The 21,747-nt window shown below is 45.8% G+C and overlaps 1 protein-coding gene across 1 annotated transcript; it reads right to left on the reverse strand.

The window, feature by feature from the left end:
* Nucleotides 1-5,480: 5,480 nt before the first annotated feature.
* On the reverse strand, nt 5,481-20,417 carry LOC113451717 (dehydrogenase/reductase SDR family member 13-like). The gene is made up of 5 exons (XM_087924282.1): nt 20,230-20,417; nt 17,057-17,175; nt 10,700-10,823; nt 9,071-9,382; nt 5,481-5,966 (listed from the first exon to the last, which is right to left on the reverse strand). Exons 1-5 carry the CDS (start codon nt 20,354-20,356, stop codon nt 5,707-5,709), a joined length of 942 nt encoding a protein of 313 aa, XP_087780408.1. The 5' UTR covers nt 20,357-20,417; the 3' UTR covers nt 5,481-5,706.
* Nucleotides 20,418-21,747: the final 1,330 nt, after the last annotated feature.

Raw genomic sequence — 21,747 nt, forward strand, 5'->3', positions numbered from 1 at the left:
TGCTTGATGATCTTTTCTTAGATCTTCCCACGTGTTCAAGTCAGGCTGTTTGGTTTGCAATTTCCAACAAGCCAAGTCAATGGGGGGTGGAAAGCTGGATTGACTTCATGACTAGGAGGGACATGATGGCAGTGTTCCGATATCTCAGGGGCTGCCCCAAAGAAGAGGAAGTCAAGCTGTTCTCCAAAGCCCTGGAGGGCAGGACAAGAAGTCACGGGTGGAAACTAATTAAGGAGAGAAGCAACCGGGAAGTAAGGAATACCTCCAGAGGTTGTGGATGCTCCAACACTGGAAATTTTGCAGAAGAAATTAGATAACCATGTGATGCACTTAAGACTTTACCGTGGCAAAAAGGCCATAAAATTCGGCACAATTCAGGTCCCAACTGCAGGCGTAAGTCGAGAACAACTTGAACGTGCAAACTATTGAGGAATTTTTGACCTGGGCAACCCAAAATGAAAGACACGCACGTCCCTTGGAGCAGGGGTCCCCAACCGCCGGTCCCTGGACCGGTACCGGTCCGTGGATCATTTTGGAACCGGGCCGCCTACTTTGCTTGGACGCCATCTTGTTTTCACGTGCTGGATCTGTTGTGGAGCGAAGGGACAAACGAGGCAGAAGACCAGAGCATACAAGTGAAGGCTTTATTCGGGGGAATAAAGGGTTGTTGTAACTGCCCAGCTAACAGGCAGACTGCTAGAGAACAACAACGGCTGGCCCCGTCCGGCAGCCGGCTTTTATAGCCGATTGTCAAACGGGGCCAACCAATGGGAGCTGCTGTAGCTCCCGCTTAAACGGCGGACCTGGTTGGGAACTCCAACCAGTTCCAAAGACATAACACCCCTCCCCCCTAGCTGGGCGCATGCATAGTCTTTGAGATACGATGGGGGGCTACGCTGGTGACCCGAACGTCGTATCTCAGGGGCATTGTCGGTTGGTGTTGAGTCCAAGGAATGTGGCTCCGGGGCTGCTGTGGAGTCCTCTGAACTGGACACTGGATCAGGAGAACGAGCGACCTCTCCTCGTTCGGATTGGGTTAGTGGAATGTCACGGCCCGGGTGGATGGTGTTCCCGCTGGCTGGGTGTGTTGGCGGCTCGGGTCGGTTTTCCAGGTCTCGCCTCGGCTCAGCTTGTTCGGTGGGGCACGATGGATCCCTCGGGAAATTCCCTGCCGGGAACTGGGTGAGAGTACGAGGGCAGGACGCTGGCTCCGGCTCACTGCTGGCCCGGTCACTCCGCCGCCTGCATAGTTGGTCCAAGTGTCTCCGCCAAACTCGACCGTCTTCAAGCTGGACCCGATAGGACCTTGGACCGGTAACAGCCACGATCTGCCCCGGTACCCACAATGGGTCTCCCGCATAGTTTCTTGCGAACACAGAGTCCTGTAAGGCAAAGTCTCGTACCTGGCTGTCAGAACCCAAAGGGGCAGCAGGGCAGTAATGCGGATGTAGTCTATCAAGAGTGGTTCTTAAACGTCTCCCCATTAACAGTTCAGCCGGGGAAACTTGATAGGCCTGCGTCATGTCTAGCTTGGCAAAAATGGTGCCAGGCTCTAAAGTGTGCAATAAGTGTTGGATGACGGGAACGGGGTATGCGCTAACCTGGAGATAGCGGTTCAGGGTGGTCTTGTAATCCGCACAAATTCTCAAACTGCCGTCTTTTTTGAGTGGGGTGACTATGGGGGTCTCCCACCTGGCAAAATCTGTGGGTTCAATCACCCCTTGCTTGAGGAGTTTGTCTAGTTCCGCGTCTAATTTGGGGCGGATGGCAAAAGGTACTCTGCGGAATTTTAGACGGACAGGAACCTCCTGGGGATCTACGGAGAAGGAAATGGGTGTGCCGTTGTAGCAACCCAGCTCGCTACTGAAAACATCGGAATAATCAGAGAATAATGTGTCAACGTCAGAAGTTGAGACAGCATGAATCCCTGTTACACTAAGGCCAAGAGAGGGGAACCAATCTAACCCCAAAAGACTAGGGAGGGTACCATTAACCACCACTAATGGCAGATGGCCTTTGAAGGTTTGAAATTTAACGAGAAACTTGCCTTTCCCAAGGACAGGGATGTTCTTGCCTTGATAGTCTCTCAGGGTGAGGTGGCACTTCTGTAGCTGTTTCCTGGTTAGCCTGGGTTGAATCTTTTTCAGCGGGTCCCAGGAGATGATTGAGAGCGCTGAGCCGGTATCCACCTCCATGGTGCAAGGTTTACCTTCTAAAGAGAGAGTTTAATCTTATTAGGAGTTTGAGACGTGTGGTTGGCATGGTAACACGTGTAACAGTTTTCTACTTGCCTTTGGAGGCTAGGAGATGAGGGAAACTTCTGGGGTGGAGCGCGTGCTGCCTGGCAGACCCTTGCAAGATGGCCTCTCTTGTGGCAATTTAGGCAGTTCGCGTTCGTAAACCTGCATGACGCCCGGGAATGGGAACCCCCACATGTTAGGCACAACAGGATCTGTTGCGGGCCACTGCTGTTTCTCTGCCTTCCTCCTACCTGCGGCTGTTTCAGTTGTTTAAGGCGATGGACATCGGTAGTTTCAGAGGGGTCAGCTTCGCTCGTCACTTCTTCGGAGTGTACGGTGGAAATACCTGGCTTCGGTGCGGTGCCTTGAATCTCGGCCGCTGACTGGATGGATAGTTCAGCGGCTAGGGCTTCTTCCACTGCTTGGGAAAGATTTAGATCTTTCCTGGCTAGCAGGTGTCGTTGGAGTGTCTGATCTCTTACCCCGCAAACGAGTTGGTCAAGAAGCATGTCGTCTAAGTAGTTCTTGAACTCGCATTGAAGTGCGGCTGTCCTCAGGGCTGCCATATACTGGTTGATGGATTCACTTTCGGCTTGCTTTCTCATCCGGAATGAGAAAGCCTTGCGATCTGGGAAGGTTTAGGAGAATAATGGTTAGAGAGTGTTTCCTGTATTTCAGTCCACGGCACGTTTTTTATCTCACGTGGTGCGAAGAGTGCTGTGGGGGTGTCGAAGACCTCGGCCCCACAGTAGCTCAGAAAGTACGACTTCTTTCTGTGTTCGGCAGCATCGGCCAGGCCAATGGCGTCCAGGAAATGGTTGAAACGGTTCTTGTAGGAGTCCCATTTCTCTTCATTGGGTTTGAATGGAGGGAATACCTGATTGGCATTCTTCATGGAATCTTTAACCACTTAGCGGAGTGGGTTGTCTCTCTGGGTAGTCGTGGCCCCTTGGGCTCGCGCTGATTCGAGCGCTGGCGGCTGCGGCGGCAGCACTGAGACTCACTTGCGGGTTTCAAAACTCGTGAAGGCGGTTTAAATTTCGCGCCTTTCAAGTGTAATGGCGGCGGTGGCTAACAGCGCCGAAGATAACTTCAGTGAATTCAGCTCAGTGTTAAGCTAGCGTAGCTCGAATTCAAACTGCAGCGGTTTGAATTAGGCGCTCTTTCGCGAGCGGGCGGCTGATGGCTGTCAGCGCCGTGACTTCAGTTCCAAAACGCAGCGGTTTTGAATTACGCGCTCCTTTGCGGCGGGCGGCTGAGGCCATCAGCGCCGTGACTTCAGTTCCAAAACGCAGCAGTTTTGAATTACGCGCTCCTTTGCGAGCGGGCGACTGATGCTATCAGCGCCGTGACTTCGGCTCTAAACGCAGTGGTTTGAGCTTGAGCTCTCTGTGAGCGAGGTGGCTATGCTCCGGATGCGTGGTTTCAGCTCTTTTGTTCTTGGTGCTTCTGGTCAGCCCGTAGTATCCCATCCTCGTCGCCAGTGTTGTGGAGCGAAGGGACAAACGAGGCAGAAGACCAGAGCATACAAGTGAAGGCTTTATTCGGGGGAATAAAGGGTTGTTGTAACTGCCCAGCTAACAGGCAGACTGCTAGAGCACAACAACGGCTGACCCCGTCCAGCAGCCGGCTTTTATAGCCGACTGCCAAACGGGGCCAACCAATGGGAGCTGCTGTAGCTCCCGCTTAAACGTCGGACCTGGTTGGGAACTCCAACCAGTTCCAAGGACATAACAGGATCAAGTGCTGGTTTTGACGCCGTCCCTCAGCCTCAACCAAAAACATTAGCTCCACGCCGTGCGTGGCTGGAGAAAAAGGGGACATTGAACAGGGTTGCCATCTGGCCGTTTTTCCGGCCAAATACGAGAAATCTGGCCATATTTCTATCTGTTTGGCTGTGGAAAAAAATGGGTGAGGGAAGTCTGCCTTCAGCAGCGCCAGTCGGCGGCCTGAGGGAGAAAGGAACGCGGGTTGGGGAGAAAGCTCGCCTCAGAGGCTCCACCACGAAGCGCCTCTTTCCGCCTGGGGAAAGGGAGCAAGAGCGAGAGCGAGAGAGAGGCGTGTGAGTGAGCCGAAAACTGGAGGTGGGTGGAATGAAGGGGCTCAGATCCTGATCCAGACCCCTCGCGGGAACCCCCGAAAGCAGCCCTGCGCTTGTCCGGGGTGCCAGAGGTGCGTCAGGGCCTGGCTCAGCGGCGGAGCTGTCAGGCGGGGGAGGACGAGGGTGCGCGACGAAAGGCGCCAGGTGGAGGCGAAGGCAGTCGCCGCCCGAAACAACCGGGAGAGAACAAGAGAAGTAAGCGAAAGAGACGAGAATCCTAAAACATACAGGGCAGAATGTTGCTTTAGCCAAGCTACACAGTGAATATCTACTAAAAGTTTGACCGGTTTTATATGGATTTATTCCCAGGTAATTGAAAGTCTTATTTCACCTGGAAGAATTCTAGACGATGCTCTGCTTGCCAAGGGGTTGCAGCGAAATGGGGCAGGAGAGATCCGGAAAGAAGTGGGCTCTCCAGGTATTTGGAACGAATCCCCGGAATTCCTTATAGGCCTGGATTTCTGAACCTCGACAACTTTAAAATGTGTGGACTTGGACTCTCTGAATTCCCCACACACCTTACAATCGTTGGGACTGTGGAAAGCTGAAGACCATATGGGAGACCAAACGCATCCTGAATGTCAAATCTGAATTGCGGATTATTACCTTACGAAAAACATATATTTTTGCCAAACATATATTTTTGTTTGATCTTGATCAACTGAATCACGATGACTTGATTGGAGCCTAGTCTCGCATTTATACACATTTTTAGTAATCCTCCAACATTGGTTAATTTTGGTGAGTTGATAGTGTAATAGTAAATAAAATAAAAAATAAAAATAAATAAATAAATGAATGAATGAATAAATAAATAAATAAATAACCCTAACCGGTCCTTGAAAAAGTGTTCCTGCGTGAAACTGGACCCTGGTACAGAAAAGGGTTGAGGACCACTGCTTTGGAGAACTGCCAAAGACCTGCTGCCTCATTTCAGGCTACATGGACCAATGGTTTAATTCCCAACTCTGGAAGGGACCTCAAAGGTCACCTATCCGACCCTGCCAACCTCACTCCCTTGTCGCACTGATGACATTACCTAGTAAGGTAATGAAACGTCTCAAGGGATGGGAAGGAGAAGCCCTTTTCAAGACCAGAAAGGAAGACCAGGATGGAGAAAAGAGAGACCGACAACCGGATGGAGTTTGTTTCTTTATTTAAAAGATTCTTAGGCCCAACGCTGGGCAACTCAGCACCACAAACCCCACAATGCTTCCCAGTTTTTAAACTTCTTGGAAATTCAACGCTCGTCACGGTCACACCGCAACCCCTGAGTAGTTTCTAGATTCCCTGACATTTGATCTCCCAGGTTAATCGGAGGCAGGCTTTCTGTTACCCCAAGCTCCACCTCTGACCCTTCCCGCCTTAAGTGGTCAGCCCCAGCAGCCTCTCACTGAATTCCCAGAGCTTCTTGGCCAGCTGGTCATCCCGGGCCTTTGACCAAGGCTCCAAGAGGTGGCAGTCCACGAAATACCCCCCGCTCAGGCTCTCGATGCCCTCCTCGGTGGCGCAGTAGATGGAGGTCTGGGCGCCCGCGTCACAGTTTCGTCTGAATGCCTGGACTAAATAAAGCAACCAACATAACCACCACGAACAGGAGTATCCAATTTCTGTTCCAACAGATCCTGAAAGGGAAAGAGAGTTGGTTGTGTGAACGGCCTCGGATGGAAAGAAGCACCTTCCAGAGTGACCGAGATGGAGGAGAAAAGGAGATACCAAATAACCCCCTTCAGCCTTTGGGGCAACGTCTAAATATTTTTCAGAAGAGCCAAAAGTGAAGTGCGTGGACAATGGTGCAAAAGGAGTGTGTATGTTTGTGTGTGCGTTTCCACTCTTCCTCACAGATACTACTGAGATGGGTGGTGTCAACTCATACAATATTTTTATGGTCTTGCAGAGTTGCCAACAGAAAGGGAGGGGGAAGCAATGCGTCAGCTTGCAAACTGAAAGTGCATTCCATCAATGTTTTCAAAGATAGTAACTAGGTGACCGAAGTTTCTGCTGTGCAAAATTCTAACTGGAGAGCATGAGGGATGACTCTGGGCTATGGATGTGTCCCATTGGAGAATATGAATGACGATACAGCCAGGCAGTGCTGGACCTTTTAACTCCCAATAAATCCTTTTGAAGTTTTGGAAGTTTGGCTCGAGACTCAGGATTTAAATGGGGTTAAGTTCTAGAATCCTGACAGCTAGCCGGCTCTGAGAGACACTTCCGAGTACATGCTTAATATTAATTAAACATGGCTGATATTTTTGGAGCTAAAAGAAGGAGGGAGCCGTGTTTCATTTCATTGTTTGCAATAACCTCTGATCCCCATCTCGTTGGAAATCAACATTCAAAGTAAACCAAGATACATGCAAGATAAATGAAGACTCCCTGGGAAAGGAAATGGATTCACTATCTGAGAGTTAAATTTGGGCTGTGATATTTAGGAAACTATTTTTTGTTTTTGTTTTAAATATGTGATATAATGTTGTCACACTTTGAATTCCTCCATGGTTAGATGTTAGATATTATATAACAATGTTAGGTATGATTTTTTAAATTAATCACATTTAATGATGCTTAAACCATCATAGTGGTGGTGATTTTTTAATGGGGCTGCATTGCGTAGAGCCTCTGTGGTTAGAGAGCTGCACTGCAGGTCACTTCTGCTGACTATCGGCTGTTCAAATCCCACCACGCTCAAGGTTGACTCAGCCTTCCGTCCTTCCGAGGTGGGTCAAAGGAGGACCCAGATTGTTGGGGGCAAGAGGCTGACTCTGTAAACAGCTTAGAGAAGGCTGTGAAGAGGTATATAAGTGTTATTGCTTGGGAAGGAAGGAAGGAAAGAAGGAAGGAAGGAAGGAAGGAAGGAAGGAAGGAAGGAAGGAAGGAGGGAGGGAGGGAGGGAGGGAGGGAGGGAGGGAGGGAGGGAGGGAGGGAAGGAAGGAAGGAAGGAAGGAAGGAAGGAAGGAAGGAAGGAAGAGAAATGAGGGGAAGGAAGGAAGCCATAGTGGCACAGTTGTTACAATGCAGTATTGCAAGTTGACTCTGCCCACTAATCAGCAGTTTGAATCTCAACAGCTCCAGGTTGACTTAGCCTTCTGTCTTAAAAATTAAAATTCGATTAGAAATAATGAGAAATCCAGGACAAGGGATACTCAACACCAGAGGTCTCCAAACTTGACAACTTTAAGACTTGTGGACTTCAACTCCCAGAATTCCTCATTGTGGGAGTTGAAGTCCACAAGTCTTAAAAGTTGCCACGTTTTGGGCCCTCTGCTCAACACGGTATGTATAGCATTAAAACTGGAATTCAGTTAGAAATCAAATAATGAGAATTTCGAGAAAAGCAATGCAGAATCCTTGCAGTACTGTTGACACACACACATTAAATAATATTGCATAATTATATTCTGTCTGTTCCCCGAGTTGGTTAAAATAGTGTGTTTGTGTGTATGTTTGTGTTGTCTCACATAGAAATCCATTGGAATAAGTGTCTAATACATGCAGTCCCCAACTTATTAGAGTTTGTTTAGTGACCGTCCAAAGTTACAACACAGCACTGGGGGAAAAAAAGTGACTTAAACGACTGTTTTTGACACAACCACCTCCATGAACACGTGATCAAAATTCAGATTCTTCAGACTAACTTAGCCAGTGCAGTGATTCACATAACCACTATGGCAAGAAATGCCATCCAATGAAGCAACATTCACTTAATAACTATCTTGCTTAACAACAGAAATGTTGGGCTCATGAGACAAGAATTTCCTGTACATTCAAATGAAGAATACCAGGTATTAAAATAATGACTTTTCTCTCTTTCCCCGGAGTTGCTGAGAAGAGCATGGGGGTCAACAATCAATCAATTATGGGGGTCTTATTCCTTTCTTGTTATTCTTTGCTTGCCCCCAAGTGTCAACAAGCATCTTGGAATGTGAGTGGCGAATGGGGAACCTAACCGGGTGGAACGGAGAAGAGAAAGTTAACAAGGGAATCTTTGCGCGCAAATGTTTTGATCCGGCGTTGCTACTATGAGCGCTTGGCTTTTAGTAAAAGTAAACGAGGAAAGGAGTTGAGAAGCAGGGGGTTGGACTAGAGGACCTCCAAGGGTCCTCCCCACCTAACGTTCTAGGATTCTGGACCCGGGATGGTGGGAGACGTCTCCCTCCTCAGCTGAGCTTGATGGAGGAAACTCCCGGGGTGCCTCTGCAGAAGGGGGTCGAGGGAGCGAAAGAAATGTCTGCCGGAGCCCCAGATGGACCGGTGTTGTGGCGGGCTCCATCTGGGGCAACTTGGAGCCAGATGTCAACTCATAAAACATTTTTAATGGCTGTTTTATAGTTGCCAACAGAAAGGGAAGGGAGAGAGGAGTTTGAAATACCAGGGGTAGCAGCTTGGAATCGAAAAGCGCATTCTATGCATAGTTTCTCAGAGATTGTAACTAGGTGACTGAAGTGACTGAAGTTTCTGCCGTTCAAAAATTTAATTGGAAAACATGATTGATGCCTCTTGGCTATGGAGGTGTCCCATTGGAGAATATGAATGATGATATACCCGGGAGAGTGGGGAGGAACCAGGGCCAAGGGTGACAGTGAATGATGTGTCTCAGAGTTGCCTACAACTAGGTCATGCCGGCATGTTAACTCCCAATAAATCCTGTTAGGTTTGGAAGTTCGGCTCGAGGCTCACTATTTCATTGGGGTAACGGCTGGAATCCTGACACCGGACTTCCACTCACCAGGATGAACCGCGTAGCAGGTGACGTTGGTTCCTTCCAGCCGCTTGGCCAACTCTCTGGCATGCAGAATGTTGGCTAGTTTGCTGTTGCAGTACGATTGTATAGGTTTCCACATTCCCTCTCCGGACTTGTGGATGGTCCGAAAGTCGATCTTCCCAAAGAAATGCATACCCGAGGACAGGATTACGATCCGGCTCGGGACGCAGCGCTTCAGCTGGTCCAGGAGCAGGTGGGTCAGCAGGAAGTGGCCCAAGTGGTTGACCTGGAAGACCAAGTCAAAGCCATCGGCGGTTTGGCCACCCTTAACCACACCTGCCAGAAAAGTAAGCGGATTACAGATAGTCCTTGGCTTACAACACGTCACTTTGTGATAATTCGATTTTACAACTGATGTAATTACCAAAGGGATTTATGTGTCAACTTATAAAACATTGCTATGCCTCTTTTAGTAGTTGCCGTAAAAAAAAGAGAGGGGAGGAACTCTGGAAGAGCAGTGCAGCCGTTTGAAAGCGAAAGTACAGTCCGACTCTTATCTTTAAAAGATTGTAACTAAACTACCAGAGCTTTTGCCCCAAATATATTTAATTGGAGAACATGATTGATGACACCTAGCCTGTGAATGGGCTCAATTGGAGAAACTGGTTTATGAGACACTTGGGGGGGGTGGAACAGGGTCACAGGTGACTAAATTACATATCCCAGAGTTGGCTTCGTACAGGGCAATGCCAGTATGTCCCTCTAATAAATCCTTTGAAGTTTTTTGAAGTTTGGCTCGAGAATCAAGATTTAATTAGGGTGATTGCTGGAATCCTGACATCATGATTCGGTTCCAAAGTTCCAGTGGCTCCCCCTTGTGGTCACATGATCACATTCTGGGTGTGTGGCGAATAGTCTTGCCTTTGGCAACGTGTTAAGTGACCCTTGATTTGCAACATTTTTGTCATAAAAGGCATTTAGCAAAAGTTTTTAGCAAAAGCACCAGATAGCGAACATTCAGTTCACTTAACAACCACCTCAGAACAGGCCGGAAAATCATGGTCGCAAAGGGTGACCCGCTTTAGCACCAACACAACTTACAAAAATAACTGGCAGACTCCATCACGGTCATAAGTCAAGGACTATCTGCAAAGCATTCAGTTTGGTCCAGTGGCTGAGTCAGGTGTCTTTTTAAGTCAGTTACTTCAGTTTGGTCTAGTGGTTAAAATGGGAGACCATGAGTTCAAATCTTGCCTGAGCCATGAAAGCCAACTGGATGACTTTGGTCCAATCACCAGAAGACGGTGAGTTCTAGCTCCACTTTACGCATGAAAGCCAGCTTGATGACTTTGGGTTAGTCTCTCTTTGTCTCTCTCTCTCTCTCTCTTTGTCTCTCTCTCTCTCAGCCCAACCCACCACACAGGGTTGTCGTTGTAGGAAAATAGGAGGGGGAAGGTATGTTGGATCCGTTTGCCACCTTGAGTCGCTCATAAAAATATTAATAAAGGCAGTGTAGGAAAAATGTACAGACACAAATAGGAGAGAGCCGCTTCTCCAGTTTTGGCCAAATCCCCAAAGGGAGACAATCCCCCCTCAATATTCCCCCTTCCTTCCCCCTCCGGAGACCCTGGGGAGGGTCTGCTCTGGCCCCACCTGCGTTGTTGATGAGGATGTCCAGACGGGGCTCCGATGCTAAGAAGGTCTGCGCAAAATCTCTCACGGAGCTCAGGTTGGCCAGATCCAGGATCATCAGGATCACCTCCGAGTTCCCGCTTTCCTGGAAAAAGGAGCGGGATAAATCCTGAACCTCGGGATCCGGTGCAGCTTCAAAGGCAGATCCGGGTTTACTCACCTTCTGCGTAGGTCTGCTCACCTCCCGGCAATCTCTCCGGGTGTCGCATAATAAAACAATACAGCCAGTTCTTGACTTACAGCCACCCATTTAGTGATCATTCAAAATTAAAATGATAATGAAAAAAAGTGATTTATGACCCGTCCCCTCACTTCCCGACTGTCTCGCGGTACCCCCAGGGACATGTGGATTAGAATTTGGGTGCTTGGCGGTTAAGAAAATAACAAAATGTGCAGAAATGAGTTGATTCCATTAGCAATTAGAGAAGAAGAAGAAAAAGAGTATTATAAGGTATGGGATTTATTCTGCCAATGGCTAGATAGAAAAGTAGGAAATTGAAGTGTAACGCAATAGTAATGATACATTACAACCGATTATTTTGGAATAAATTATAACATGAATAAAATTTAGTAAGAATTGAGATTTGCTCTAAAGGATAATATGGATTTGAAATTAAAGTCTAATGATGGTGTAATAATAATATAATATGACATGGAAAGTTAATTTATATAATATGAATGTAAACCTAAGAGGTAAAGACTATAGATATTGTGGACAAGAAATATGTACCAACCGACACACTGTAGAACTGAAAGAAAGTTTTATTTGTTGTTTTATATTTGTTGTTAAAAAATTAAAAAAACCTTTTTAATAATAATAAAAAAGAATTTGGGTGCTTGGCAACCAGCAATATTTCCGATGATGTAGGTGTCCTGGGGTCATGCGATTACTATTTGTGATTGTCCCAAGAGGATTCAGACAAATCCTCTGATTTGGGGGGAGGAACCAATTTCACTTAACAACCATGTGACTCGCTTAACAACTGTAGTGATTTGCCTAACAACCATGGCAAAAAAAATCGGGTCTGGCTGACTTAACAACTGTCATGGCTGCCTCTGCTCAGCTCCACAGAATCAGAGAAAATTCCAACAGGAAACAGACAACAACACAAGCAATAATGCTTACTTTAAGATCAGAGGTTTATTGTTTCTCATAATTTGGAACATAAGAAATGAATAAATATAAAAGATATAATAGCAGTCACACATTTACATTAATAAGCCATTGCAATGGGGTCCAAGGACACACAGCAGGTCCTACAAGAACCGCCATAAATCAAAGGACTCCAAGCTGATCTTCAACTCTATCCTTGATACTTTTCTTCTAACCACATACACAACTTCACTAACTTCACACTTTCACTAACCGTCACTTTTCTTAAACACCTGTGTGGTAATATATCCATCATATTCTGCAAGTTCTTGTACAGCTTTGTAAGATCTGGGGGTATCACAAACGCTCCTCATGAGGGCAGTAGTGTCTTTATGATGAGAGTTTGATCCTGTTATGATCTGCTAAAGCTCAGAGACCAGGAATCTGTGTGGGAGTTCACAGTACCTATCCGAGCCATTCCCATGAGACCTTTGGTGCCCTGCTTTCTCACGGGAACTTTATCACCTTCGCTGAGGCCTAGCTAGATAATGTTGCTGAGCTAATGTTGAAGTCATTGTTTTGATTTTGTATTTGTATTTTCTTAATAAATACTGCTACCCGAGGGCTATCGGGGCTGGCAGTTGCTCAGACGTCTTCCCTGCGTCTCCCATCATTTTTCAATTGCCAGTCCACCACACACCTGTGTATATTACTTTCAGTTCCTCATTGCCAACAGTTTCATTCTTCCTGTCTTAAACTTATCCATCCACTTTTCACAGTTAGCAACGGCTCAGCAGGATTACAAATAGTTCTGGTATATATATATATATATATTTTGGAACAAATTTTATTAATTTTCGAAGAGAATACACAGACAAACAAAACATAAAACATAAGAACATAGAACATCTTTTCTAAAAACTGCTTAACAAAACAAATAAGACATCTCATTTAAGTACAACATAGTTCTAAATCATCACGTTTCCACACACAATTTAATATGCATCTTATATATTCAACTTCATATCTTATTACTCTTCTCCAACTTCTCACTGTTTCTTCCTTTATTTCTGTTCAATTTTATTCATTAAACTTATACTTTCATGTATTTCATATTACTATATTTCATATTATTACTATTTCATATGTTCTTATCCAACATCATTAATCCTCAATAAACAAACATAAACTAACAAAATACATAACATAAAAACATAAAACTTCTTTTTAGAAAGCGGCTTAACCCCGGGTTATTTGTTATTTGACATCATATCTATAAAGTTTTTTTTTAGGATAGATTTGGTATGATTATATGATTTGGTATAGAATAAACTATCTAAGTCCTTACACATCAAGACGTACACAACAACACTGGTTAGGAATTAAAAGAATAATACACGATTTAAGGGGGAACCATGGATTTCCAGCCATCAAATGAATTTGACTTGAAATGTTTACAGTGATTGGGCTAATCATGTACAAGATAGACAGCCAAAGCCACGTTTGCAGACACACCACTTGGTTGCAAATCTGGAAAACAGACTTCGGTTGCCATTCCCACAGCTGCAGCAGAATTCATAGCGTTCATCAGAACTGGGTTCAGAGATAACACAGTATATACAGAGGATGGACTTTGTAATACTTGAAACATGGTTTTTGTAATGTGGCTGAACTGGCTAATTAACGTGGGTTTGTATTTTAAAATTTGCTTTTTTAAATTGTATTGCTAATAATTTCAGGACTGTCAGGAGAGGCATTCAATACATTGTAGGCAAGAGTTTCGTTTTTTAGCTGTTCTAAAAAAGAAAATAACCAAGCCAACCTTGAGAAGCGCTGAGAATGTATCTTAGCCAAACCCATTTTGATGCTTTCCCTTTGCAAATGTTTCGTTTGCTTTTACTGAGAACACGATGCTCTTTTCTATGGTTTTATACTGTAATAATTGTGATGTAACTGAACAGACGGCTATTTCTAAATCAAACAAAACTTCTGCTTTGAAGTTCTCTGTTCTGCTAACTATAAAAGTAAACGCAATCCATTTCCCCAGATTCCCCCTTTTCATAGGGAGACAGAATGACTTCTGACTTGGTTGCTTATCGTAAAAGGTAAACCGAGGCAGAACCGAGGGCCAGATTTGGCCATCAGTAATTAGGCCAATGATGTATAAGACGGTGAAAGGATCGGAGCACGTACAGAGTGTCACCAACTCAACTTTTGATATTCCTCGCTGCTGAGCTCAGCTCCATTGTAACCAAATGCTTTATCTGCAAGGATAAAGCCTTCAGGCTAACTGCCAAGTAGCCTAGCTAACTAACTGGTTGCGAAATGCAAAATGTGAATTCTGCCTGTTTGCTGTAACATAATGTGAGACAGCACCCTACAAACAAAGCTCTGGATTATGTGCCAGAAAACGTATTCTTTTCCCACCTGAGGTCTATTCTTTTCAGAGCGCTGAGAAAAGCATGAGGTTTGCATGAACCACGGATATGAAATTATGTTTCTAGAGCTATGACGATTTATGCAAGCAAACATTTAGACTTTGCCTTGCTGTTTAAGGTAGGAGATCAAAGGTTGCCCAGTTTTGCTTTGACGAAAAATAAAACTGATTATCAGTTGCCTCATGTTCAGAGTTCATTGGATTAATTCAGATTTTGAGCCGCCCAAAAACATAAAAAGAAAAAGTCGATGTCAATATTTGTTATGTTTGCAACACACTAGTTGGTTGCAAATCTGGAAAACAGACTTCAGCTGCCATTTCCACAGCTGAAGCAGAATTCATAGCGTTAATCAGCATTGTGTTCAGTGATAATGTGCTATATATACAATTATTAAAGGATTCGGATATTGAAGTGAAAGGCGCTAACATCAGTGTTTGAAGATAGCACGACATGTGCACAAACGGCAACAGGTGGGAGAATAAAAAAATAAAAGCAAACATGTTGACGCAAAATATTGTAATGTCAGAGAAGCAGTGAAAGGAATAGAACTAATTTATTGTCCGTCAGAGCATAATTTGGCTGATCTCATGACAAAGCCATTGGGTCCACAAAGCCACAAGGATCTTGTAAAGCAACTTGGTTTAAATGCTGTTCAGGTATAAATTGGAGGGGTGCTAAAATATTTAACTTAATAGCTGGAACAGTTGTAGTGGAGTACTGGCTCCTGCATGAGGTAATCCGCGCTATGATTGGTTGCCGTGGGTGTAAAGGGGGAGTTTCTCTTTTTCCCCGCCTTTTTCTTCTGTGGGCTCTGTATGCTGCTGATATTTACCTCACGAAGTTCCTGTGCTGCTGACTATCTTGTCTGCTGTAGTTACAGATGTTAAATATACGTGTTTATATAAAACTACAAGTCTGCATCAGTGTCTCTGATCTCATTTGGACATTTGCTGTGCAGTTGCCTGACCCTTGATCCAACAAAACCACTGCCAGGAATGCAGCTTCCCTGAAAAACATGGCGCCCCCTGAATGGAACCAGGCCAGGTCATGACAAGGCAAAGCTCTTTAAGTGGAGAATGGCCGAGAGTCCCACAATGCGACTCGGGTGCCTCAGAACTGTTAGGACATTGAATAGAGTAGCTGGAAGGGTAAACTGTACAGTTGCAGTTGATTGGTTGGAGAGTGGTAGCTCCTGCATGAGGCAATCTGCACTATGATTGGTTGCCGTGGGTGTAAAGGGGGAGTTCCCTTTTTTCCCGCCTTTTTCTCCTGTGGGCTCTGTATGCTGCTGATATTTACCTCATGACGTTCCTGTGCTGCTGATTATCTTGTCTGCTGTAGTTACAGATGTTAAATATATGTATTTATATACAACTACAAGTTTGCATCAGTGTCTCTGATCTCATTTGGATATTTGCTGTGCAGTTGCCTGACCCTTGATCCAAGAAAACCACTGCCAGGAATGCGGCTTCCCTGAAAAACATGGAGCCCCCTGAATAGAACCAGGCCAGGCCGTAACAGAATTCAAGGCAAAGCTCTTTGAGTGGGGAACGGCCGAGAGTCCGGCAAGGCCGCTGAGGCGCATCAGAACGGTTGGGACATTGAACAGAGTAGCTGGAACAGTAAACTGTACAGTTGCAGTTGATTGGTTGGGAGAGTGGTAGCTCCTGCATGAGGTAATCTGCGCTATGATTGGTTGCCGTGGGTGTAAAGAGGGAGTTCCCTTTTTTCCCGCCTTTTTCTCCTGTGGGCTCTGTATGCTGCTGATATTTACCTCATGACGTTCCTGTGCTGCTGACTATCTTGTCTGCTGTAGTTATAGATGTTAAATATATTCATTTATATAAAACTACAAGTTTGTGTCAGTGGCTCTGATTTCATTTGGACTAATTGTATAACATCTATCCCATTGTGACTTTATGGGGCCATATGATGGAGATTTTATCATGATTGTACCTTAACTGAATATTTCACCTCCTCTGCTGTATTATCCACCCATTTGATATACATGTATTTGTTGATGCTTTATTTAAAGATACATTTGTGTTTGTGTGTATAGTGTGTTTTATCCGTGTTGCATATCAAAGATTACATGATCTCTGTAGATGCCACATGCTGTTGTGGTTCGCCGGCAGCAGGTGTGGACGGCAGAGGTCTCTGATAGCAAGGACTCAGACGAGGGGCCTGCGTGTGATGCAGGGATGGGTCCAGGACTATTGGAGAGTCGGGTGCTGCCTTCGGAGCTGGTGGAGTCTGGCAGCAATGATGCAGAGGACCAGGGGGAGCCTGTGCCCAGTGCGCATGCACGCAGGGCTGCTCGAAGAGCAGCTGAAGCAGCAAAGGTGACTTGGGAGTAAGGCTGGAAGGTGATGGCCCCTCCCATAAGGGATAAAAACCAGCCCTCGGAGACGTGTTCTTCGCAGGAAGCAAAGAAGTTCTTTAGACTCAGAGTCCTCGTTGAAGCCCTGCTTATTCTGGCTTGTTTTTGAAACCTCTGTTGGTGGATATTTAATCAGTAATAAGTCAACTGTTCTTGGCAGCCTTTTGCAACCTTGAAAGGGCTTACTTTTGATATTGGACAATTAGGTTTATATCTCTTGCCTTGGAATGCACTGAATTCCCAGCGCCGCATTAAAAAAGGTTTGCTTTTTTACACAGTTTGTGTCTGTTTAATTTGAACAAGGCTTGGATCAAAACACATGCTAAATAAATAAATAAAAACCATTTGGAAAACATCTGGATGCAAAAGAACAGAGGGAAGGAGAGAACCGCATAATAGGCACTTACCCGTCTGATGTCGTACATGGCCGATTCTCCTCTCGCTTTGTCGCGGCATGCCAGAATGACACGGGCGCCTCTCCGGGCAAGATCCACCGCTGTGGCCTTCCCGATCCCTGCATTTCCACCTGGGAAAGGGCAGAAAAAGAATTCACCGAGATCGCCCAGCCTTTGATGGGGATCCAGGAGCCAGGCCTGCATTCCTGGGCCTGCAGTTGTTGTGGTGTCACACAGTGAAGCATTACTTCGGCAGTGTTTCTCAACCGGGGCAACTTTACGACAGGTGGAGTTCAACTCCCAGAATTAAAGTTAAGCGACATCTTAGAACTGCACAGGTTGAGAAATTCTGACTGAGGGTATGATTTTCACAACCTTTTCAGAGCAATCTTGCATCAATGAAGAAAAAGAATTGATTAAAATTAATCAAGGTGCAATACAGGTAGTCCTTGACTTACATTCATTCATTTAGTGACTGTTTGAAGGTACAATGGCACCCAATGAAAGATGGGACGTTGGCTCTGCAGAACATCGGTTTACTAACACAAGTTACTACACAATCTGAAGGCCAATCCTTGCATTCATATCAAGATAAGAGTAGCTAATTCCCCTTTTTGTCTACTTTGGTATAGCAACCGAGTAGGATTTCTAGGTACAGGATAATTACAACCACAGAAATAACGATTGCAACCAGCCTGTCTTTCACAGAAGACCTGTATACCGAGTGGGTCAGAAGGAGGGCTGAGAAAATATCTACAGACCCCCCCATGTCATCACTCTGCTGAACACTTAATGAGTGTGTGGTTTTCTTAATAATTGCAGCAATTCACTTTGCAACCATGGGGAAAAAATGATCAAAAAAATAAAGCAAAACCCATTGAAAAACTGCCTTGCCTAGCCACAGAAATTGTGGTCCCCACTGTCTCTGGAAGTCAAGGACCAACTGTACTGTAACGTTCATAGCAGTTGTTAGTGGCTAGTCAGAAGGGAGTTGTTTGTTTTCCACTTCACAGCCTAAATAAATCAGAATTAAAATTAGAATTCTTTATTGTGTCATTAGACACACAAGGACTTCGTTGCGCTCAGTGTACATACAACCATAGTGATAGACTATGGAACACTGGGGAAAAAAATGTGCGGACTAAATTACAAATTAACTATGTCTACAGCGTACAGGGAAAAGCTGTACAAAATATAGATGGTATCTACCCCACCTGCTAGCCTAGGCTGTTTAACCTAAAGCCAAATTGTTGGAAGTGTAAGAAAGAAAAAGGCACTTATTTTCATATGTGGTGGACTTGCCCAGAAGTCAAGAAATATCGGAACACAATTTGACTGTGGCTAGAAGAAATAATCAAAGAGAAAATTGAACCCAAACCAGAATTATTTTTATTAGGCATAACAACAGAAAAATGTAACAAAAAAGACAGATCTATTGTGTTACATATTTTAACAGCTGCTAGGATTTCTTACGCACAATTTTGGAAGCAGGAAAATGCACCATCAGAGGGTGTTATTATAAAGAAAATATTTGACTGTGCAGAGATGGACAGGCTAACATTGAAATGGAGAGATAAAGAACATTCAATATGTATTATATAGTCTGGGACGCAGCGTGTGAATGGTTGAAGAATAAAAAGAAATTAAAATGGCGATTAGGTAAAGAATCAGAAATGAGGTCAATATCTGTTACGGAGGAAATTGAAATATAAGGTGAAAATATACTGATTTGTAGCAAAAGCAAGGAAAGAAATATGCCATGGTAATCGAATAAGAAGGTATGTATAGAAAGACGGTCAGGAAATGTACAAGAGGTCTTGACGTTGATACAAGGATGTATAATCAGATGAGATTCTGCCGAAACGTTGCTACAACTTTAAAAGCACAACTACAATGACGTGGGAAAATACCCGAATGAAGCCGAATGCCATACATGTAAGTACCCGCGAAAACTTAAGAAAACAATGATGTATAAAGTTCTAGTTTATGTTTTTAAACTTTGAAAACGAGGTGAAATATTTTCCAAGAGAGAAAGAAAAATGACTCCCACTCCATGTCATGAATGAGCCCTGGGCAGCCCGAAAAAGAGGTCGCCATCCCCGTCCTAGGCCAAGCAACTGGCCCCATCGTCTCAAGAGGAGTAACGGGCTGGTACAATAACCTCCCAATCTTAGAGGGGTTGCAAGGTCAAAGGCCAGTGAGGGAGCATAAAACCCGGGGACCCTCAGCCTCTCCCATGTCTTCACCCAGGAGCCCCACGGAAGGGGGGTCCTGTCCACCCTGAAAACCGTCCTTCCAAGCAGCCTCCGTCTTTCCGGGGTCTTTCTTCCCACCTGGAACTACACCCGGGGGGACGTTTCTCCCAGGCTTGACCCAGGAGAGAAGCAACCGGACATTCAGGAGAAAAAATTCCGGACCGGGAGGACAAGGAGAGGCCTCCAGAAGGAGTCGCTCCCTCCCTGGAGGTTTCCAAGAAGAGTCCGGACAGCCATTGGCAAGAGAAGCTCTTGGCTCACCTGCTTGAGCGTGCGGGCTGGACTAGAAGACCTCCGGGGGTCCCTTCCGAGTCAGTGAGAGAGAGAGAGAGAGAAAGAGAAAGAAGGAAGGAAGGAAGGAAGGAAGGGAGGAAGGAAAAGGAGGAGGGAGGGGGAGAAAGAAGGAAAACGAGAAGGAAGGAAGGAAAAGGCGATAGGAATGAGAAGGGAGGGAGGGAGGGAAGAAGGAAAAGGAGAGGGAAGAATGGAAGGTGGAAGGAAGGAAGGAAGGGAGGAAGGAAAAGGAGGAGGGGGGGGAGAAAGAAGGAAAATGAGAAGGAAGGAAGGAAAAAGGTGATAGGAATGAGAAGGGAGGGAGGGAGGGAAGGGAGGAAAACGAGAAGGGAGGGAGGGAGGAAAGAAGGAAATTGAGAAGGAAGGAAGCAAGGAAGGAAGGAGAGAAGAAAGGAAAAGGAGGAGGGAGGGAGGGAAGAAAGAAGGAAAACGAGAAGGAAGGAAGGAGGGAAGGAAGGAAGGAAAAAAGTGATAGGAATGAGAAGAAAGGGGAGAAGGGAGGAAAACGAGAAGGAAAGGAGGGAGGGAGGAAAAAGAAGGAAAATGAGAAGGAAGGAAGGAAGGTAGAAAGAAAGAAAGAAAGAAAGAAAGAAAGAAAGAAAGAAAGAAAGAGAACAAGCACCCCCCCCAGCTGACCTGTGATGAGCACCGTCTTGCCCCGCAGGCTGACCGTGTTCCGGCACCGGGTGGCCGCCACGAAGTAGTAGTAGACCAGCGCGTAGAGCCCCAGCAGCAGCAGCAGCGCCGCGCCCGCCCCGTCCATGGTCCGATCCCCGGTCTGGCCCCGCAGCCCCCAGCGCTTCCCTTCCAGCCCGCCCGCCCCTCCCGTCGCCCCGCCCGCCCCGCCCGCGCGTGGGAAAGTAACGGTGCCCTGGGCATGGCTGCAATCTCTCGTCCCGAGCGAGGAAGGGAAGGAGATGGGAAGGAAGGAAGGAAGGAAGGGAGGGAGGGTGGAAGGAAGGAAGGAAGGAAGGAGATGGGAATGAGAGGGAGGAAGGGAGGGAGGGTGGAAGGAAGGAAGTAAGTAGATGGGAATGAGAAGGAGGGAGAAAGGAAAGCGAAGGAAGGAAGGAAGGAGATGGGAATGAGAAGAAGGGAGAAAGGAAAGAGAAGGAAGGAAGGAGACAGGAATGAGAAGGAGGGTGGAAGGCAGGAAGGAAGGAAGGAAGGAAGGAAGGAAGGAAGGAAGGAAGGAAGGAAGGAAGGAAGGAAGGAGATGGGAATGTGGAGGAGGGAGAAAGGAAAGATATGGAAGGAAGGATATGGGAATGAGAAGGAGGGTGGAAGGAAGGAAGGAAGGAAGGAAGGAAGGAAGGAAGGAAGGAGGATGGAAGGAAGGAAGAAGATGGGAAGGAGAAGGAAGGAGATAGGAATGAGGAGGAGGGAGAAAAGAAAGAGAAGGAAGGAAGGAGATGGGAATGAGAGGGAGGGAGGAGGGGAGGGACTATGGAAGGAAGGAAGGAAAAAAGGAAGGAAGGAAGGAAGGAAGGAAGGAAGGAAGGAAGGAAGGAAGGAAGGAGGGTGCAGCAGTGCCCAAAACTTCTGGTGCCTCCTGGGAAAAACCCTCCACATGGATGCAGTGATTCCCAGTCGATTGCAAGAAGCGGCTTGAGGCATTCCCAGGGAACATCCATCCCTCCCAGGTGTGAAAGATGCCCAGGTCTCTGGACACCTGCATAAGTGGATAGAGGCATTCCTGTCAAACAGACAACAAATGGTCAAAATTGGGAGTGTCCTATCAAATTCTGGACCTGTCAACAGTGGTGTCCCCCAAGGCAGTGTTCTAGGACCAGCTCTCTTCATACTCTACATAAGTGACCTCTGTGATCATATTAAGAGCAACTGCGTCCTCTTAGCTGACGATGTAAAGCTATTCAACACCACAGACAATCCTGATACCCTTCAAAGAGACCTGGACTATGTATCAGAATGGTCAAACAAATGGCAACCTCAAATCTCAACAAATAAATGCTCTGTCCTACATATTGGCAAAAAAAATCAGAAAATAAAATACAGGCTGTATAATCAAGACCTTGTTGATGATCCAAACTCTGTCAAGGACCTTGGAGGACTCATCTCCAATGATCTAAGTGCTAGAGCCCACTGTAGCTACATAGCCAAAAAGGCGGGAATAGAATATTAGAATAGAATAGA

Source organism: Pseudonaja textilis, chromosome 1 (assembly GCF_049901715.1).
Source record: "Pseudonaja textilis isolate UNSWEBS1 chromosome 1, rPseTex1.2, whole genome shotgun sequence".
Classification (NCBI taxonomy): domain Eukaryota; kingdom Metazoa; phylum Chordata; class Lepidosauria; order Squamata; family Elapidae; genus Pseudonaja; species Pseudonaja textilis.

Bases quoted from the DNA above. Each gene is read 5' to 3' on its own strand.
- LOC113451717 (XM_087924282.1), bottom strand. From the start codon at position 20,356: ATGGACGGGGCGGGCGCGGCGCTGCTGCTGCTGCTGGGGCTCTACGCG. The intron at 10,824-17,056 runs GTAAGTGCCTAT...TCCTTTTTCCAG, and splicing joins CCATGTACGACATCAGACGG to GAAAGCGGGAACTCGGAGGT. The intron at 5,967-9,070 runs GTGAGTGGAAGT...TTTCCCTTTCAG, and splicing joins CTGCTACGCGGTTCATCCTG to GATCTGTTGGAACAGAAATT.